This window comes from Catharus ustulatus, chromosome 1 (genome assembly GCF_009819885.2).
Source record: "Catharus ustulatus isolate bCatUst1 chromosome 1, bCatUst1.pri.v2, whole genome shotgun sequence".
NCBI classification, from domain to species: domain Eukaryota; kingdom Metazoa; phylum Chordata; class Aves; order Passeriformes; family Turdidae; genus Catharus; species Catharus ustulatus.
This window is the reverse complement of record NC_046221.1, coordinates 125,394,821-125,417,220: the sequence shown is the minus strand read 5'-3', so window position 1 is coordinate 125,417,220 and position 22,400 is coordinate 125,394,821. Positions and strand designations below refer to the sequence as shown.

General features: G+C 38.1%; 1 protein-coding gene across 3 annotated transcripts in view; it reads left to right on the top strand.

Moving 5' to 3' along the window:
- PPP1R42 (protein phosphatase 1 regulatory subunit 42) overlaps positions 1 to 22,400 on the top strand; it is a 28,932-nt gene that overhangs the window by 4,475 nt on the left and 2,057 nt on the right. For 2 of the 3 annotated variants that reach the window (XM_033072949.2, XM_033072957.2), the window contains exons 5-9: positions 1,379 to 1,495; positions 6,449 to 6,566; positions 7,829 to 7,957; positions 9,126 to 9,271; positions 22,085 to 22,170. In XM_033072949.2, the coding sequence (XP_032928840.1) occupies positions 1,379 to 1,495; positions 6,449 to 6,566; positions 7,829 to 7,957; positions 9,126 to 9,271; positions 22,085 to 22,170 (596 nt within the window). Of the gene's footprint in view, positions 1 to 1,378; positions 1,496 to 6,448; positions 6,567 to 7,828; positions 7,958 to 9,125; positions 9,272 to 15,301; positions 17,362 to 22,084; positions 22,171 to 22,400 lie in introns of those variants that run through there. The other variant, XM_033072967.1, reaches the window with a different exon arrangement.

Below are 22,400 nucleotides of genomic sequence, written 5' to 3'. Positions count from 1 at the left end.
TACCGCAGGCAAATGTTTTGATGATGACAATGTCGTGAATCTGACTTAGAAGATTAAGTTTATGAACTGTGTTTATCAAGATGATACTGGTAATTTCTATCTGCAATGTAGATCTTGGTCAAATTTTTGAAGTGGGTTATTTTTCCTATATAAACTGCTGAAATAGAGTTTTCCAACTAGTGGTAAATTTTATACCTTGTATAATTCTAAACTCACTGGATTAGGAACCCCTTCTCATTTTCTAGAGATACAAACTTTTTCCTTTTATGTGAAACTACATTATTTCCAGAGATAAATGCCTGAAACATGTTTAGATTTGTATCTAAAATGTCAGATGTCTGTAACTATTGTCTGTTACCGATGGCAAAGTGCAGTATGTGACTCAGTACTGTTCCAGAGAAGGGGTAAGGATCAGAGATATGGATACCAAGAGATCTGTAGGATCAAACCTGAAATAAAAGCAATGTAGTCCAGCTGTTAAATGAGACTGTGGGTAGCACATATGGGCTTCAACTCTGCAGTTCAGATACAATCTTGGGGCTCATAGTATAAGAACATGGACCTGCTGCAGCAAGTCCAGAGGGCCACAGAGAGGATCAGGGGGCTGGAGCACCTCTCCTGTGAAGACAGGCTGAGAGAATTGGGGATTTTCAGCCTGGAGAATCCAAGGACACCTTGTATCATCATTCCAGTACCTAAAGGGGGCTTATAAGAAAGCTGGAGAAGCACTTTTTACAAGGATGTGTTGTGATAGGGAGTGAGGTAATGGCCTGAAACAGATCAAGGGCAGGTTTAGATTGGCTATTAGGAAGAAATTCTCTGCTTATAAGGATGATGAGACAGTGGAACAGATTGTATGGAGAAGTGGTGGATGCCCCATTCCTGGAAGTGTTCAAGGCCAGGTTCGATGGAGCTCTGAGCAACCTGGTCTAGTGGAAGGTGTCCCTGCTCATGGCAGGGGGCTGGAACTAGGTGATCTTTAAGGTCCCTTTCAACCCAAACCATTCTATGACTCTATAAAAAGGCAGTCACTTTCAATGTAGGTTTCATACTTCAAAAGTAGAGTTAGTAGCATTTGCAGAACTCTATACGGTACTTGAAAGTGTTTTTAAAAAACCCAAAATTCTGTATTTACTAAGAATTTCTGAAATAATTAAGAAACAATCTTGCTTTGGTTTCACTTCAAAACCAGAATAAATTACGTTTTAGGACAAGGTGGAACACCAGCATAAAACAATCTGTATGGTATGTGGAGGTGGTGTTTGCATGTTTCTTGATATGTTTGTTCGTATTTCAAGATAATTTTCTGTAATAATTTACAACTTGACTCATACATGACATAAAAAAGATATTTCTTTTTCTGCTTTTCTTCCTTCAGAAGTCTTTGTCTGTATTGAATATCAGCAATAACAACATTGATGAATTAGAAGAACTGGCAGTTTTGGAAAATCTTTCTTATCTTAAAGCAGTCGACAATCGACTTAAACATATGAAGGTATTAAAGTAAATGTTTGTTATATGAAGTATGGGTGTTAGTCACATTCATCTTTATCACTAAATATATAAGTAAAAAGAAATTTTACTTCTGCAGTTACTAAATCTGGCTTGTCAAGCATGCTGTCTTTTTTCGTATTAAAATCTTACTGAGACTAGAAATGGAGAAGCATTTACCTAGGAAGTAAAAAAATATATTTTTATTAATTAATACTGAAATAAATTGGCCTAAATAGTAACCTGAATCACCAAGACGAAGTCTTGATTGAATTAAACACTTCCATTTCTGGTTTGCATAAACACTTTATTTCCTTAGTAAGCTTAACTTTCATTGGTTAGGAATTATTAAAATAACTATTCTTATTACTTCTGAGAACACAACAGATTTTCAACAGATTGTGGAGGTAATGTGTGCATAACCTATCAGTTGTCTAGATAAGTAACTCTATTTGGACTCTTCATTTTTTTGCACTTTAATATTAAAAAATGTTGAATTATGCCATTCTTTTTTTTACTACAGTATCAGTGCTTTGTTTTTCAAGTCCTGTCTGGAAGTTGTGATTGAATTTACATCAAAATACAATTCATGTAGACTTTTGCTGAATGATTAAAATAACACTGAATATGTTGGTTACATCAAAATAGCAAAAAAGCTTCTATCAAATAGGCCATTTCCCCAAAGCTTCCCTTTTTAAAATGGATCCATTTCTAAATAAAACATATTACAGAGATTTTTATATTGGCTCACTCTTTCTTATAAATAGAATTTGCTTCTGTTGTGATGATCTTGAAAGAAAATTGTCAGAGCCAAAGAACCAATTAATTTTAAGAATGAGGATGCCAGTTTGGAGACAGTATTTTCAGTATCTCAGATGAAAAACCAATATCCTCTGAAACAGAAAAAGGAGAGGACAAAATGATTGCATTATTCAGTAACTGTGTATATATTATTTATTCTTTATTAAATTTCATTATTTAATCATCAGGAAAACCAGAATTATATTTACCCAAATCAGTGAGACCTGTAGATTTCTATGTTACATGGTCACTACAGTTGAAAAACTATACAATTAGCCTTTAGTTTGCTCTCTATTACACTTGGATTAAGCTCCAGTATATTTTGAAAGTGAATATTCTGTGTGTTTCCTAAACAATCTCCAAGTTTTGAAATATATGGCACAGGGAAGGTGTTTCTATTCATATCTTTGCAGACCTGTAAAATTATTGAACATATCATATGTGTTTAATATACAGTGTAATGCCAGTGGGTATCTAACTTTTCAGCTACAACTACTGAGTTTTAAGGGATTATATTTTGGAAGGCTCTACTTACCACTAATATAAATTCTTAAATAAATAAAAACAATACTGTTTAAAAAAAGCAGTAAGGCATGAAAAGTATTTTTTCAAAAAATCAGTTTCAACTCAGTGTAAGAGGCTTTAGCTCACAGTGGACATCTAGCAATCTTACAATCTTATACAGTCACTGACTGTTCAAATAAATAGCTGAGGAAGGTTTTGAGTAAATTTCAATTTTTTTTGCATCCCTGAATTTCATGATTGCAGGGCATTCATCATTCTACAACTGTGAAAGCTGCAAGGATTTTAGGGGTATACAATTCCATACACTTAATGGGTTCTGCCAGCTGAAGTTGTTAAAAGGAGCAAAGGCTCTTTCATTCCCACACCAGCTGCCTCCATTCACCTCCCTCTTGCCCCTCTATTATCAAAACTCTGATGTCTACCTCTTTTCCATGCCAAAAGCACTATGTCCCCTGTTTTCCTATTCTTGCTTTCCCATCACTGCCATCAAGAACTTCTCCAGGAATGTCTGGCATTGATCGGAGATCCTGGCAGTGCCACATGACAGGGAAGTGTCAGAGAGCTCTGTACCCAGCTGTGCTTCACCTGGTGGGAAGAGAAGCTGTAGAGGAGCTGCCTGTGTCTGAGCAGGTCTGGTAAACTGCAGGAATAACATGGAATTTCTGTGGAAGAGGAAAATATGAAGGGCATAAGAAATGCGTGAAATACAATCTTATGTAGACTTTTCTCGCTTTTGTGGTTAGTATAAGTATTTTATATTTAAACAGTTTTTTCACTTTATTATGAAAACACATATTCCTTCACTTTTCAACTATGCCACTTTGATTTCAGCATAGTTGAAAATTAGGACTAATAAATTCAAGCACTTAAGGTCCTGGCTAATACAAGGCTTTGTTAGCATAATTAACAGACATCAAGGCATATGACCCTGTTTCCCTTGACTGAAGTTTATATAATTCAGTCTGAACAGTAAACAGAAGGAAATCAAGTAATTTTCCTGAACTCATGCAAAATAACTATGACTAGCTACCACATGCAAAAAGTATGTCTCAGGTCAGTTATTGAGAATATAATTGATTTTAATACAATTGGTTTTTCTTTGTTTTCTATTGCTTGCTACTTCATTTATTAATCTAGTTTGCTTTAATCAGGATCACAAGGTCTTCTAGACTGCAGCGTGTTTGGGTTGGAATTAAGGAAATTTTTTAAAACGCTATGTCTATTAAAAACCCCCCCACAACTATTCCTTTTTACAAAAAGCCAGAATATAATTTATTTATTAAGTTCATTAGCTTTTGAAAGATTATGAGTTGTGTGAGTATTTGGGTAGAAAGAAAAAAATATAGCTAGAAATACCTGGAAATATCTGTATTTCCCATGTCTATAATTTATTCAACCTCTGCCCAGTATTGATTATGACAAGAGGATATCACAAAAGATGAATTCATTCTCTTTAGAATTGAGTCAGGAACAAGAGAAAAATTATAGATTTTCTCAAATAGATTATGACAGGTAATCAAACTGGTGACAAATTGCTGTCTGTGGATGTAGCTGGGGCAGTTGAATTAGACATTTCCGATAAGAACTGGAGCATACTGGTCAAATACCAATTCTTAAATGGCCACCGTTAATTGGTAAGAAAGTTATTGCCAGCACTACAGCTGCCTACTCAGGCACTTGCCCTTCCCCCTCCCCACCCTCCCCTATGGAATATAATTTGCTCGTCAGTATTTTGTAGCAGACCTCAAAGTGATAGCATGACATGATCATTTATCAAACGGAGCCTGCCCAGAAGAGTGTCTGGTCCCTTTAGTACAGCTTATTGAAAGGCTGGGAAGTGAAAGCACTTTATTAGAGACAGGAAGGCAATGAACAACTAGAGCGTATCGAAAGGGTAATCATATTTCAGCACAGGATTAGTGTGCTCTTAGATAAACATACACTGGAGTAAGCATGTTCTGGGTCATTTATCAAGTAAGTAACAGCTAACAAAAATCTACAGGACTTTGTATACATTCATCAAAGTTAAACTGTATACATTTCATTTCAGTAAGACACAACTTTGTGTTGCAAAACTATTACTTGGAAAAATTCTTTCTAATGAAATCTAGAACACATTACAGACTTCAATGATATTGTCTGAATGCTTAGGTAAGGATAAATAAACTTACTTGCTAAATGATTTTTCTTTTTTAGTAAGTCTAGCCTAAAATATTTTGCCTCTAAATTTTCTTTATGATTAAGTGTTAGCACCTAAACCATGGGGGTTATCATGTTGCTATCCTGATACATGCCGATTAAGCTTTGCTGAATAACATTATGAGAATTATTTGCATTTCTTCAAGTGGACTAGTCCTCAGAGTTTCTTGCATTGATTTATCAGTCTTGATCCTCACAGAACCAGACTTTTTCTCTCTAGATTTCTAAAAATACATTTTTATCACTGAATAACAATAGATGATACCACCATCATCATAGGTAGATCAAAAATTATGTGGTTTTGAGGTATGAGGCTGTGCTGCCACTTTCTCTTCATTTTTCTAAACATATATTATACAACCCATAGGATATTTCCAAAAGGATTTTTTACCAAGGGAGATGAGCCAGCAAAAGCAGAATTCTCCCTGCTTGTGTTACCCAAGCAATTTTCTAAATGTGAAGGAGCTAAGAGATATCTCCGTTGCTAGAGACTTTGTTGTTGGCATCAAGCTACAAAGTTTTACACACTCTACCGTTTAGAATCTGTCACAGCATGATTAGTAGATTTTTCCAAATAATTGCAACAGTAGAACATAAATCCTCTCTCTCCTATTTATACCTATTGTCTTGAATCCCTCCTTAAGGTTTTCACACATACAAGGAAAGCCTGTCAAGAATGGGAGTTAAATTTTGGAAAGAAAGTAATTCAGAAACTAAGGTGTCTGCATAGAAAGGACCAATCTGCTGAATGTTTTTAACTTGAATTTATTGTATTTAAAAGACAGAATAGTTTCATCCAGGTCATACTGCCCCTGGGTAACCAGACAGAAACACAGATGGAGAAAGGTATATTTCACTAATTTCACTGTGTAGGCCAATACTATAACTGACCACCCACAGTTAGGTAGAGGGGATTACTGTTTCTCCTGTAAAATACAATTCTACATATATATAAAGAGGGAGACAGTCCAGTGTGGATTGCATGATTTTTAGCTTTTCTTTAAAGTCTCTTCTTTATCTGTATGAAGTATTTATTCTTCCATACACTGATACTCTAAGGGCTCTGTAAGACCTTGGCAAGGCATTAACAGACATTGCATATAATACAAATTTTTTCATTGATAGTTCCTGGGCTTTGGGTGCTTATCAGTGGGATTGAAGTGATAATTTTCCATAGATGGCATTACTGTATCCTTAAAAATGCAGCATCTTCCAACTTAATAATTTCTTCTGTGCAATTTTGATGTATTTAGGGAATGCTGTGGACCACTCTGTTTGAAAATGCACATTCTTAATGTACATATTAATACAAGTGAATGGTCTCATTGAAGTTCTTTCTGTGTGCAGGATTTGGGCCAAATCACATTACTGTTGAATTTTACTCTGGAGTGGGAAACATAATCATAATGTTCTGTTGTTCTTTCAATTGCAGGATTTGGAGGTTGTATTAAAAAAATGGACAAAGCTACGCAGAATAGATCTTACAGGGAACCCCATCTGCCAAAAACCAAAGTACAAGGATAGGATTATAGTACAGTCACTGACTTTAGGTAAAAAATTAAATCAATAGCTCACCCATAACCCCCACTCTTTTAGGAAACAACTGAAAAATTAGTTGTTCTTGAGTAGCACTATGCGTGTAAACACACTTACTGCTACAGATATTTAAGTAAAATCATTAATTTTTCATTTATGTAGAAGGCTAAAACTGATTATGTAATCACCTTCACAAGCCATCTTGTTTGGCTTTTGGTATTAGCAGCAGTAATCATTTGTTTTATAATAAATGATTGGTGAGATCATTACAAGACAATTTTTTGTGTTCATATTCCAGATGTTGTGAAACTGATTTTCAAGGATCAATTTCATCTATTCCTATATCAATCTGTAGTAGTTGCTAATGTGTTTTTGTTGTACAGTGCCAGTTGTGCAGATCCTATCTTACTATGTTTGAATTTGTCATTTAACATTCATCCTTAAACTTATAAGCAGTTCACACTTTAATTGTGAGTATATTTGTTATCTTAATCCTCATGGTGTAGTTTGTATTATTATTTTGCATAAAATGTTAGCATGAAAGATTAACATTTTAGCAAGAAACTGATTCTTCTGTATTTAAGTATTTATACCGTAGAAATAAGTATTAAAAAATCTGCTGTTTTTTACTTTTTTTGGATAAAGGTGGCAATTATTTTTAAAGTTATAATGACAGAACTTGTTTTTTCTCAGAGTACAAAATATTGGCCATTAAGAAAAAGCCTATCTGCACAATGAAAATAACAGTGCCTTAGGGCAGCTCTGATGCAAACTAAATTTGTGGCCACATGAGGTATTTCATTTGGGCTGACTCAAAAATGCAAATGCCACCAATGAATCATAGAGCATAAGGTTTATGACACCTAAGTGAATAATGTTAAACTTAGAGAGGCAAATCTGTGTGACTGTCTTCATGATCAGTAGGATTCCTTGATTGCTAAGACATGCAGTTTCCCTCTCAACCTGGATTTATGCATTTGTCTATGCCCTGTGTAAGAGCATGAATTTTCTGCAGAACTTTATCGAAATCTTGCATGTTAACCAAATGTATATTTCCCTTGAAAGTTATAAAAACTGTAGATTTTTTTTTGTAATTAAGAGATGTTAACTCTTGCAGCTTGAATATGAATATCAATCTTATTTTTTTTCTTTACCAAAATACTAGAAAAACAAAAAAAGACTTGAAGGGAATTAACACAGAGCCAATACACATTACATACAACTTTGTATAGCCCTTTAGTTCACTTTGTATCACAGAAAATGTTCTCTTTTGCAGAATCCCTCGATGGGAAAGAAATTCAAGAAATGGAAAGACGTTTCTTAATGAATTGGAAAGCCTCCAAAGCTGCCAGGAAAAAAAGCAATCAAAGGATGACAGATGAACATGCAGCCTATGTACAGTTTTGTAAGCAAATTAATCAATTGCTTCCTGCTTATTTAAAACTTACAGAATTCATAAAATTACAACTAAAAATAAATATACTAAGAATTGTTTATAAGACACTTGTACCAGTGATGAGTCCAAAAGACATGAGTAGCAGTTGAGCTTTTCCAATATAAAATTTAATTTTAGCACTAGTTCATGTATTGTTTTTTTTCCTCATATCCCAGTCTTCCAGAATTATGGAAAGGGGTAGCTAGTACATTTTGAATGTGTGAGTACTCACATTTACTTCCATATTTTTAAAATGTTTGGCATTCTAGAATAAATATGCATGAAATATATCAAACTTTTAAAATTTATTTGTTGATACTTATTTGATCTCTGTGTACTGTTAGTCCTTTTAAAGGCTTTTGCAAGATACACATCTAGCAGAAGTCCAAGTTTTAAACTTGGAAAGTAAAAAAATGTCTGGGAGGTAAAAAAGCCTTAAAACATTTTTGAGGTTTAAAAGCAACCTGTTCTTCAAGTGTGAACACAAAATAGTTTTGAAACTCAAGCAACACCTGAAAGAAACTGAGGTTTTTTTAAATGGTGAGAAGATTGTGGTTGTTACAGAGTTGAATGCAGGTTGAAACATAAATGACTTAAAAGTGTGTCTTGCCATCTTGCAGGACTTGGATACAGACATTTAACTTGAAATTATTCAAAATGGTTTGAATTACCATGTTTATAAAATAAAATTGGTGGCACTTACACTGTTGCTTTTGGAAGATAAATTAGTATGTTATTTTTGAAGACATGAAGGCTGATGCTCTGCCTACCAGCACCAGCTTTAAAATAGTTGGAGTCTGCTCGTTGTTTGGAAGCCATGTGTAAATGGCAATGGTTCTGAAATGCTCTTCTGAATAACTACTAATATATTACTGCTGTGTAATTGAATTTACTCCCTTTCAAATAACTCTGCCTGAATGGGAATACCTGTTTTAATATTCACCTTCATCAGTGTTTGCAGCACCTTCCATAATTCCATTCTGAGTTTTCAGTTCTTAATTACGAAATTTGAGGTATTTTATCTTAAGGTTCATTACACTGTTTTCTATAAGAAGATATATTGGAGCCTGTGATATTAAATACGTATGGTTTGACTTGGGATATTGAATTAATCCTTTTTTCTTCTTGTTTCCTGCAGCTGACTCTGAAACACCTTATCTTGCTCTTCCTTCTCACCACAGTGACTCTGTGAAAGAAAGAGTAAATTTTTTAGATTTGGCTCAGCAGCTGAAAGTTGAAAGAAAACCAAGAATCCGTGAACGAAGAAGTCAGATGAAAACTCAGGTGTGTTTCTCCAACATCTTCCTTTTAATTATGCTGATTATTGCTTGTACAGCTCTTGCTGAATCAGTTAGAAAATGAGTACAGGAAGATAGAAATCTGAAATATTTTTTTTTTAACCATGTTATATTTATTGTCTTTATTTCTTTGAAAGACAGGATAATAGATTTCAGTTTCTGGTTACAAATCAGTGGACTAGCTAATAGTAGTAACTTTAATATTACTAGTTTCTGTCATATACATTTAATTGTAATAATTTTCCACAAAGGTGAAATAATATTGAAGTTAATTCTCAGAGGTAAACTGGGGTGTGGGGACCATTGGTGAAGGTTGATGCTATGCTTGGAATCATCTGGAGAAGGAGAAACAATCAGTTTTCATCATTACAGCTTACTTCTAACAGCCATGCTCCAGTTTCACCTGTGTCAATAGTATAGTTAAGTATTTGGGACCTAATATCACTCCTTCCATATTTTAATGCCTTTTTAAACCTAGTAGATTTATTATTTATCAGCTGAACTAGCCAACAAAAAAAAAATCATCATTTATACTACGCTGTAGATAAAAAAAATACATGCAACTGACATGGGGATTCTTTTGTAACTAAATTAGTAAATGTAGTATTCTATTTTACATTCAAGTTAGAATTTATTAGTATGTTTGACAATTTAACTGAGCAACATTTAATACTATTTTATATTCTTTACAATTTACCACTTTCCATTCCATGAGTTTATTTTCTTCTGATTATTTGTTCTGATTAAAAATAGCTGTCTTTCCATTGAGAAGGGAAGAAGAATTGCAAATCACAAATATGCTCTCTTTCAAATAATCATGTTTGTTCAGCATATGACAATGGATATGTTCTGGCCTAAAAAAGAAACTGAATTTGTTATATATGTGCCAGTTATTGAACTTTTCTTTCTCAGAAAGCACAAAGCAGGGGAGCAGTTAAGAATAAGAACTGTAGGAGTAATGTATTCGTTATTGTAAAAAGTAATATTGTTAGTACTACTGTAGTAGTACATTGTTATTTTCCAGCGAATAGTACAGGCTTCTGAAATTTAGAGGGATACAGACTAATACTCATGCCATATAAATATGTTTGGGGATTTTTTTCATTCTGTTGTAAGGTGGGTTTGTCCACATGCTCAGTGCTCTGTCAGCTTGCATGCCATCTCTATTAGTATCCTGTCTTTTGGGCCAGGCTGAGTAAAACCATGCTTCCCATTTACCATTCCCCTTAGTCCTAAAAAAGAATGGAACATGCATGTACAACATCTTTTTCCTGTAAGACCTTCTGATATTCCCTTTGAGACAAAGCACTCCGATTCTGCTTTATAATGGTAAAAAGCTGCCCAGTTGTTGAGCTTCTTTGCTTGGCAAATATTTTATCGGTATTAAAAATCTGGAATACAATCACAACTCTGTTAAAATCCCTTTTGACCCTAGAAAGGCAAAGAGAGCATCCTCCATATTTGATTGAAATAAGGTGTCTGTAGTTTTATTAATTTACATTTGTAAATTAAACAATTTAGGTGTGGGGGTTTTTTACTGTTAGTCTGTAAGATTTTAGTCTGATTTCACAGAAAGGTTAGGAGAATTTGCAGTCCAATGCTGTGCATTTAATATTTTTTAAAAACTTGTAAGTAGGACTTTTATCTTAGATGCTGAAGGTTGCTGTGCCTTACAGTTTCATATGTAATCACTGATCCTGAGATATATTCTAATCTTGTTAGTAGAGGAATTCCATACAAACCAAAGAGTCTTGGGAGTTAAAGGTTTGTGAATTCCTTAGAACATTTATTGGGAAAAAAACTCCAAAGCCTCAAAAATTATAAATATTCATTCTCTGAGCTTATACAGATATGAGAAAATGACACATCATAGTATTCCCTTTCCAGATCCACTAATTAGGGATATACATGAATGTGCCCACAAGTAACAGAAGGAATTTTTTTCAAACTGAACAAATACCTGTATTGTTGAATTGAAATTCAGTATTGGACCAAAGAAATTAGTGGGTTTTAATCCTAACCTCTGTGTTAGTCAAATAAATTATTCCAACAGATGTTTCCTCTTTCCATATACATGCTAGGTGATGTTTGACTTTGGCAACTGAAAAACAGGCATTTAATACCTTTTTAACCTACATCTAAGATCCACTGAGGATTGCATGCAGCTTGAACAATGAAAAAAGGCACATATTACTAGATTACTGAAATATGTCATTAATCTTTCCTTTTTGATGATATAAAAACAATAGAAATTTTATATTGAATCTTAAGTTAGTTTTGGACATTCAGAGAAAATTATGGGTATTGGCAGGAAGTAATTAAAAGAAACCAAATCACTAAACTATTTTAAGGATACTTAATACTGTCCAGTGGGATACACCATTATTAATGTTCCCTGAGTAGAGAAGTTGTTGAAATTTTGATGTTGTAAACTTAATCTGTAACCAGCAGTTTCTGCCCACGTTGCCTTACTCATGGAATTAAAGATTGTGATAGATATTTGTAACAATTCAGAATGTGGTGGGAAAGTCACCTTTTGTCTCTCCATCATATATTATGGGATTAGCAATATGGAAATATCTTTCAATTATACAATCAGCATGTAATAAATACTCTGGATTGTGCCAACTAATCATAAACTACTCTGCTGCCACCATGCACATCATGTGTATTTCAAGTTCTAGTCCAAAAGGTAGGAACTTGCAGTGAACAATGTTAGTTCTCCCTCTTCTTGGGCAGATGCTTGTATGAACACTGTGTTTAATTAGTTACATATTTATAAATGCCCTGATTTGTGGTGATTTGTGTGATCTGAAATCTACACAGGACAATATATATTTGCTAACAGGTAGGAATGTTCATGTTCTGCGTGTATACTGGGCTTTTGTTTATGTGAATCTACCTAACAGTATAATAAATAGAATTATTAGGGCGTATCATATGACACGTTTTTGGGGAGAAATGATACTGAGACTATAATGATACATACCTAAACCATAGGCTTTGCAATCATACACTTCCCATTACAGAATACAGCTCTCTCATTTGGGAGGGAGGTGGGGAAATATGTTACCTCTGGGTGACCTAATTCTTGTTCGCTTACTGAATATCCATTTCAGCAAACATTTGAAAATTCAAAAATAAAAAATATTCTCAGTCTTAGCTGCAGGAGAAGGAGAAATACAGATTTAAGATATAAGTCAGTGCAGTTTTAACTGCGCACCCTCAAGTTGGTTTTAGCAGCTGAAGAGCTTACAAGCACTCCAAATGTATTCAGAATTAGGTGCATTAAATACTCAGAAATACTAGCTGGAGCACCTTGCCAGAGCTGAGAGAATGCTTAGAACAGACATGGAGTGCCCCTTCCAGCAGCCAGTCTCACTGCCTTTCCTTGGTGATGATGTTGAAGGAAAAATGTAAACATGTTCTTAGTGAGGTCTAGAAAGTATCAATCAGCATTTAGTGCTGAAGGCTGTGGAAGAAAAATGTAAGGAATTTACTTGCCATTGAATTATTCAGCCATGACATAGGATATGAAAGGAGTCACCATAATGCTAGACAAAGTATAAGGATAAAGAGATAAAGTGAAGTTCTGAAATTAAATAGTGTTGCTGAAGCAGAGCTGTTTGAATGAAGGTCAGGTATTAGCAGTTTCTGGTTACTGTGGCCCATGTAAGGTCTCAGCAGGCAATTCAGCCAGTTTTAGTGGTTGATTCCCTTTTTTGTGGAGAATATGCAGTACCTGTAAAGGTGAGTGTAAATACTCTTGCAGAAACATAATTAATATTACAGTAACCAGCACCGTAGTGGTATTTTTGGTATTCATGTTTACAGCCTTGCTGAATGTGGTTCTGAATGATTCTCACCATGATCATTCATACTCTGTTCAGAAGGAAAAATATAACTGTCATCACAAACATACAAGACACAAACAATGGCACTGTCTTCTGCCTAAACTTCTTGTGGTTATTAAAAATAAAAAACAAGAAGAAGTAGGTCTATATGCCAGTTCTGCAGTACTTAACACTGCCATGTCATCCAGTGTCCTAAAGGCAGTGATAAAAGGCATCCCTTTTTACCCATGCCCTGCCTTCCCACTCCAGTTCTCTGTGCTGCTGCCTGTGCCCAAAGCTGAGAAGGAATAAGGATCTAAACCACACTGGCAGAACAGGCGCACTGCTAGACTCCCTGTTCCCTTGAAAAGAATAAATTCTTATCAAACCATGGGCAAAGAGCACATCTGCTGATGAGCAGATTGCCAGCTAGACTGTGCATACTCCTACATGTCTAGCTCACCAGACAGAGCATAGGAGGACACCACTACAGCTACTAATTCCTGAGTACCAGCTGTACCTCCTCAAATTCACTTCCAGTACCTTGGGATTTATCCCATCCAGTTACAAAGACTCAGATATGTCAGATTTACCTTGGTTTTTAAATTGGTCATCATCCACTGTTGGTAGAACTTCCCCCCACCAAAAACCGTTCCTAGGACCAAAGAGGTGTGAGACCAGGCCCCACCAGTAAAGATTCTGATGCTTTTAGAGCTTCCACGGTACTGTTTGTGTGTTAGAAGTACCAAAAGGAAAAAAAATTAGACATCACTGCCCAAATACCTTCCCCATCAGAGTACATGTGAACACACAGTGTTTGAGTTACCGATCTAAAGTTAATATTTGAACTTCTAATCCATAGGCAATGAAAAAATCCAATTTTTTCTTAAATATCACAAGGTGTAAATTAATTTTATACTGTATTATTTATTTATATATACAGTACATCTATATATATATATGTGCAGTACATAGCACTGCCTGTGATACAGCTTTAAAAGACATACAGTTCAAAACTTCTGAGATAGACAGGGGAAAAAACTAGCCAGAAAACTGTCAGTGTTCAAGATGTGTCCATTGATTTTTCAGGATGAGAATTCAGACTTGATCTGTTAATATGGGATAGTATGTGATTGTATTCAGAGTGTAACTGGTAAATGTTAATGCTCTCTTCCCTGTTTTATGATTTTTTATCTCAGTGTGGTGCAAAGTAGCTATCCTGACTAACAGAGCTCTGAGGCAAAATCATTAATTATGTAAACCTAATTATTTACAGTCGCAAAATTATAAATGCTATATATTGTAACTGGAAACAATACTTTTTACTTTGCTAGGGGGAAAAAAAACAGTGAAAATTTATTTTAAGTCACTTGGCCTTGAAGAATTCTAGGAATTCACTGTTAAAAATGTTGTATTTGAACCTCACCTCTTCAAACAACACTGTAACCAGAGACTACAGAAATGACTGACTACATCTTTCTGTTCTCTTAATTCTGAGCAGAATTAATTGCTGCATCAAAACCAAGATAAATCCAAGCCAGCTGTGAAATGATCCATGTAAGAAACTAATACTTTAAATCAAAAAGAGTTTTGAATCAATAAGCTCTTCCTTTTTTGGAGAGTTAATATGTTAGACTTCCATAGTAACTACTGATTACATGTCCAGTAAAGTTGGGTATAATCAGTTACACATAGTTTGTAGGAAAATGTTTTGGAATAAAAGACTGAATCTTATCTGATTTCATTTATATAAGAAATTGCTTTGATTATTAATAAGATTTTTTTTCCTTATGGGGCTTGAAAATTAGAAGTATTTGATACACATTTATGTAGGAAAAAAATGTTAATGCCATTTTTTTTCCACGGAAAAAGTAATTTTTGTAGCAAAGGAATGCACAATACCCCAATTAGGTTCTATCAGTTCAGAATATTCTGGTTCCAGGTTTGGCACTGGGAAGAAAAACAAAAGGGCTTTCACTGCAACAGCCAATAACCTTGCAATAGTTTTGTTTTTTGTTTTTTTTTTCTCAGCAGCAGCATTTGATAACACTTATCAAGGCTTATAATTTTTGTAGAAATGTTGAGTGCTCCCAGGAAGTGTTAATGACAATGGGAGCAATAGGTGCTTTGGTGTGGTTGTGACATGAAGATCTCACCTCTTTCTTCTGATCTCTCTAATGTAGGTTGATGAGGAATCTGAAGTAGAGGCAGAAGTAGTTTGAATTCCAAAAGCCAGAAGTTACAGGATGTGAAGATCTGGCCATTATTGATTTTCTTTTTCTCCCTCAAAGCTTACAAAGGAAAATACTGGTGTCTCTCTGGATATGTTATCTGTGTCTTTTTAATCTCAAAACCAGACAAATTATGTTGAACCTAACATTGCTTTCTAAGAACATTCAGAGAAATAAGGGGACTGCCTATTTATTTAGAAGGATGCTTTGTATCAAAAGGATGTAAAAACATCAGCACATGCTAGGCTAAACTGGCTGCCTAATTCTTAAACTTCCTCAAGAAATGAACTGGTTTTAGCCAGGCCTTACCTATCAGCTGCTTCCTTCTCTATATGGTATTCAGCAGCTGTGCAGAGGCGTGTTCACAGTAGGGTCATGGAGTCATTAAGATTGAAAAAGACCTCTAAGATTATGCAGCCCAACTGTAAACCTAACACTGCTAAACCTAACACACTAAACACACTAAACCAAGTTGTGGTGAATACCAAGCCACACATCTACACATTTTTAAACATTTCTAGGGATGGTAATTCCACCATGCTACACATTTTTTAACATTTTTAGGGATGGTAATTCCACCGTTTCCCTGGACAGCCTATTCTAATGCTTGACCACCCTTCCAACGAATAATTTTTTCTCAACACCCAATCTAAACCTTCCCTGGTGCAACTTTAGGCCATTTCCTCTTGTCCTGTCACTTGTTATTTCCAAGAAAAAAGCAGCCCCCACCTGTCTACAAGCTCCTTTCAAGCAGAAAGAAGCTATTAGCATATGATTTTTGAGAAGATCTGTAGTACTAAAAATAATTTCCATCATTTGTATTTTTCCAAGTTCTGCTGAATAATGTGGAACAGTTAGTAGAGGAGGCATGAGAAGATTAATGACGTCTGTGCTGATTAATTTTTTGATTGGGAGTATCGTTCATTAACTTCAAATTCTGTTTGTTTGGCTACTTTGGGCTCATCTGAGTAATTAAATAAATGCTTGAGACTTCTGATACAGGAAAATTCCAGTCCTACAGATAAGAAGAGGAAGGACTAGATTACAAATTGCCCTTGGGAAAAAACCTTTCCTAATATAGTTTCTCTCTGTGAATGGAAGCTCAGCACCTTGTGCTTATGGCCCTCTCTGAAAATAAGAAAGGAATTTTTCTTGAATAAGGAAATCAGGATGTGTCTTTTTGCATGGAATATTTAATGTATTTCATTAACATTTATAAAGATAAAGATAATTTGGTACACATTGTTAAAATGCATTTAACTCCTGCATGCATACTCCCCTTGAATAACAAGATCTTCTTCTTCATTATAAAGAGCAAGATTTCCAAAGCTGAGGTAGTAAATGAGTGGTACTGTAACGCTGAAGTGCCTGTGCTTCGGTTAAAGTATCATGGTTTAACCCCAGCCAGCAGCCAAGCCCCACACAGCCACTCGCTCACTCCCCCCATTGGGATTGGGAAAAGAATAGGAAGGGTAGAAACTGGAAAACTCATGGGTTGGTATAAGGACAGTTTAATAGGGAAAGCAAAAGCCACACATGCAAGCAGAGCAAACCAAGGAATTTAGTCACCACTACCCATGGGCATGCAGGTGTTCAGCCATTGTCAGGAAACCAGGGGTTCATCACATGCTGTGGTTACTTGGGAAGGCAAATGTCAAACATCCGAACATCCCCCCACTTCCTCCCTCTTCTACTTCAGATACTGAGCATGATGTCATATGGTATGGAATATTCCTTTGGTGAGTTGGGGTCACCTGTCCCAACTTCCCACCTTGTCAGTTCCCATGTCCCCAGTCTCCTCACCAGCATGGCAGTATGAAAAGCAGAAAAGGCCTCATCTCTGTGTTAGCACTATTCAGCAATAACAAAAACATCTCTATATTATCGACCCTGTGTTCAGCACTAATCCAGAATACAGCCCCATACCAGACACTGTGAAGAAAATTAACTCTACCCCAGCCCAAAACAGCATATAAGGCTAGTGAGTAATTTGCCTTCAAAATCAGAACATTCCAAACACAAAATAAAGCTCACATGTGTAGCTGTTAGTCCCTAACTGAAATCAGTACCAACTGAGCATGACACTTCTTTCTCTGGCTGTAGTCATCAATGATATTCAGGTTGAGAAAGACAGAAAAGTATACATTAAATAAAAGTTGATTCTTTAAGCAATTTCCAAAAAATGAATGTCAATAGTGTTAGTGAGCATGTTCACAGTGTCAGCTGCTGATTGCTCACTCAATGCAGCACATTAAGAAGTCACCTCCTGATCTCTATGTCATGGTGTTATCTTTGCATCTTACACTTTCCTCTGCCTTACACACACCCATTTAAAACTATTTAATGGATTGTTAGTATTTGTTAATGGGGGTTATGCTGTGTTAGCCACCTAGAGCATGGCATATTTTTCATGGTTCTGAGTATTTCTGGATTAAAGATTTAAATTTCTTGTGCAATACATAAAACATTGAAGACCTGAATTAATTACTCGCGATGCAACATGTGCCATGGGGTTTCACACAGAGAATCCCACAGCCAAGTAACTCATGTCTAGCTAAAGGAAACCCTTAACAAAGTCTTGATGTGCTGGTCTAACACTTCTGTACACACACACACACTCCCAGACTGGAGCCCTTCTGATACATATTTAAAATATATTTTAAAAGTAATTACTACTGAGAAAATGCTATAAAAAGTGTATTGATATACTGTAATATGGCATATTTAACATAACTGTGGAATATGCTATGGTTCTACAGCACATTATCAACATGGGATTTGAAACAAGGGGGTAAAAGTATTTAATTGGAAATCTTCAAAATATTGGTTTGGATTTGGAATTCATTATGCTGAGATTTCCCAAAGAAGCAAAAGTTGTGAACAGCAACTTATTTTTATTCTCTTGTGGCTGTGTCCTGCCTTTGATTTGCTCCCAGGCTACAGATGGAATCTGAGGGACCTGACCAGTACAATCTGTGTGGGGCTTCCTGCTGGAGCTGTTTTACTCAGACAAGCAATGTTTCTGCTAGTCTCTGTCAGAAGCACCAATGACTGCTGCACCATACCAGCAGGCAAGCACACTTGAGAAATCCTTATACAGCAATGGGAATGGGACAAAATGAACAAATTGGAAAGAAATACCCTGAATGTTTGTGCTGAATTGTAGCCATAAAACCAGAAACTAATTTGACATAAAGGGAGCAGAGTGTACCTGGAAAAATATCATTCTGTCTCTGGTAGAACTTCTTCTTACCTAAATCACACTGGAAATCTGTCTCTTCTATGACTCTGGCATTTCTCAGATTTGAGATATACTGTGGAAGGTAAGGCAGGAAAAGTAATTCTCAGTCATTTGTCTGGGAAAGAAGAAGAAGAAACAGCTGCAGCTATTTGTTATAGCTTTGAATTTAAATAGTAGGTTGATTCAAGAAAATAGTCACTGGATGTCTTTGTGCTTGTAATGGAGGTGGTGTCATCTGATGGGAGAAGGGCTTAATGGAGCAAAGCATAACTATTTCTACATTTATATCTCTTTGGGTTTTTAAAATATGTTTGAAGCACCCCTGTTTTGGTAGCAAGGCTAGCAGAGTGGTGTCTCCAAACACTGCTCAATTTCCTACTGTGCAATCTCCCTAATCACACCCTGCAGCAAGGTGGATTTGGTGTTGTCTAAAGATGGTAATGGGAGTTTCACCAGCACTTCTCTTTCAACTCCTTCCATTGGATTTCCTGTGCTGAGGCAGAGCTTCATGTAGAGTTAGAAACTCAAAAAGAATACTGTGTCATTAATCCAATCAGAGCAGAAAAGAGCACAACACTCACAATCTGCTAATTTAGGGTAGCTGGGAAGTCTCAGGGTGTTGGGACACCTGCTGTTAAGTTCTCTGTCAGTGACATAGTTGAGCGTCCCACAGCCCAGTGAGAAGTCCTCCTTGAGTGGGCATGTTTTAGGTGGGCAGCAGACCTAGAAACCTCCTTGGGATGAGGGAGAGCTGATCCCCAGACTTGTGTGCTGGTCTCAGTCAATGCCTGTTTGGCACTTACAAGATGACAGAGGAGCCCCAGTGGAAGTGAGGCTAGAAGGCAAGTGTCCCTGCTCCTTGGGGAGTCTGGGATCAGTTCTTCCACATCACACCACAGAGTCAGAGTGTTTTCAGTGTAAGCTTAAGGTTATGTTCAAGAACTGCTTGTTTGAGCCCCAGAGGCTGACTGAGTAGAGGAATGTCTGTTGAGTACATTTTTAAGAGGTTTTGACTGCAGAAAAGATTCAGCAATGCTCACTTGGGCTGGAGGCAGCCCTGGAAACCTCGGGGCCAAAAAAATCATGGCTTAGCAAGGCTGCTTGGAGGCTCCTCCACTGTCCTCTAGAGAACCTGTGTCTTCATTCTGTTGCACCTGGAAGCCAAAGGATGATCTGTGGTGCAGTCGTGTACATACTGACTTTATAGAGTAGCTTTTGTCAGAGTAGCTCCTGATGGCTGAAAGGAAATCCCCTCCGAGGCTGCCAGCACCAGGCAAAGGTAAACGTTGACGTACAGTTTCAAAACTTAAATTTACAGATGAATTTAAATACTTAACTTAGAATTTAGTGCTTAAATTCAGAACCTGTAGAGCAGCCCGACAGCATCCCTTGCCATCCAGCCCGCACTGGCCCTGCAGAGGCGGCTCCTCGGGGCTATGGATGGCAGCCCGAGGGCAGAAAGCGCGGCGGGGCCTCGGTGGGGCCGGGCGGGGCAGGGTCCGTGCCCCCACCGCGGCGCTGCTGGAATTCTCGGACCGGAGAGTTTGGCTGGGACACGCCGGCGGCTGCGGCGGGCGCTCTGCGGGGCCGGGGCTGAAGGCAGGTGTCCGGCTCCCTCCGCGCCGGGTCCTCACCGGGCTCGTCCCTTCCCAGGGCTTCCAATTACCGCTGAAGTTTAAGTCCTTAATTTTCTTGGCTGCAAACCCGGTAACGAATCGCTCAGACTTTGTTTTTCCACTGCTCCCGAGGCTTGATTTATTGTGTCTCTCTTATCGCACAATCGGGCTTCGTTCAAAATGTTATTCTGGGCTAATTCCATACCCCGGTATTTATTTTGACTGTCCCTTCTCATTAGCGTTACTGAGTTTTAATCGCTCCCCTTTCCCTGTTAAATCCCCTCTCTGCCCGCCTCATCCCGTTCGCGTTTCCATCCCGCGTGGGTCGGTCCCGGCGCGCTGCCGGGGCGGGCACGACGCGCTCCCCCCGCGGCTGCGGGACGGAGCCTCGCCCGGGGATCCCGCTCGGCCCGGGAACATCCGCGAGCCGGAGATGCGGCGGCGGGGCGACGAGAAAGGGCTGGCTTTTAACAGGGCATCGCCTGAGCTCCCAGCTCAGCGATTAAATTTCTCTCCTCCAGCAAAACCGTTACTTTATCCTAAGAAAAACAGCGCGAGCGAGGCGAGCGGCGGCGCGGGGCGGCGGGACCCGCACGGACCCGGGGCCGGGTGCGGGGGAGGGCGGGGGTCGAGGGGAGCGGGAGGCGAAGCCGCCCCGACAGCTCCGTGATTGATGACCCTGCCGCCCGGCAAGGGGCGGTCGCTGTCGCCCGGGCCGGAGGGGGGAGCCCGGAGGCCAGGTGCGACACAGCCCCGCCGCACCCACCGGCCGCACGGCTTATAAACACCGGGGCGCGACGCGACCGGACCGGACGGGACGGGACGGAGGGGCCGCGCAGGGCTGGAGCCTCCTCACCGGGCGGGAGCGGTAAGTTCATCCCCGGCGGGCACCGCGGGGTCCTGCCAGCTCCCGAGCAGCCGGGATGCGGCACCGGGATGCAGCAGCCGGCGGGACCGTGAGCGCCGGTGCTGCCCCGCACACCAGCACGCAGTTCCTATTTCTCTGGTCCGGAGAAAGGGTTTTCGTTACCTCTTACTGGAGTTACGCAGAGGGCAAGGCCTTTTTAAAACCGATGCAAAATAATTCAGCTTCCCTGTATTTTGCCCCCTAAGGAGCAACGGAAAAGTTTATCTAAGGTTTCCACCTGTTTGTTTTCAGTTTGTGTGCTCTGCTCTGGCGTTTTCCATCTTTTCCTTGTCTGTGTAGGCAGGATGGCTTCATCGCCGTTTCGGTCACGCAGAAAATAAGACTAAAATAAATATTGTGCTGAGTTTTTTTTGGTAAAAGATGTCAAACCAGTCATGTCTTTGTAGCGTGAAGTAAAAACAAAAATGCATCTGCATGCATTAGAAATACTGCACTAGAAGTGCTTTAGAAACAACATAAATACTTTAACTTACTTTCACAGCTCCATTCCCAACTCTCTCACCATACCAGGTGGCAAGTGGGTGCTTACAAAAATTACTGCGATTATTATAAAAACCAAACCTCTTTCCTGTAAAATTTTAAAAGGGAAATGACTGTCGCCCAGAGGCTTTTTATTTACTTCAGTTTTCAGCAGCAATTTTTGACCATGCGGTTTGGGCAACGCCTAGGTTTGAAGCACCTGGAGTTGGTGTCCTGATTACTCGGGAGAAGAACGATGCTGCCCAGAGCCAGTGTGTAACAGAAGTGATCCTGGCTGTGGATCGAGGAAGGAATCACCATGGCTTAGCTACACATATGTACATACCTACCGCAGATCCTTTGTTTTGTGTAGCAGATTTTCCCAGGCCATTTGCTGTTTGTGTCTGATGACAAGTCTGACAGTGGAGAAATTCAATTCAGGGAGAAATCTTTCATTTCCACAGCTGAAATTTTGTACTTTTCTTCCACAGGCCCAGGATTTTATCTCACATAGATGTGAAGCTCCTAAACCAGAAACTCCTATTTCCAAGAGCACCCAAGGAGATGAGGTTTTTAGGTACGTGCATTGCTATGTACTGTATGTGTGGTTATACTTCAACCCAGCAAAATCAAAACTGTGTGTAAACCAGCCCTAGTTCTGTATTTCAGTAGAGAAGCAGGTATTTTTACTAACCATATTTTACTAACCTCAGTCTGTCCATATCCTTGGGTAATCCAGACTTCTCCAAAAATCGGAGAGGACTTCCTCCTACCAGTGAGATTTTGATGGGATGGTGGTGAGAAGTG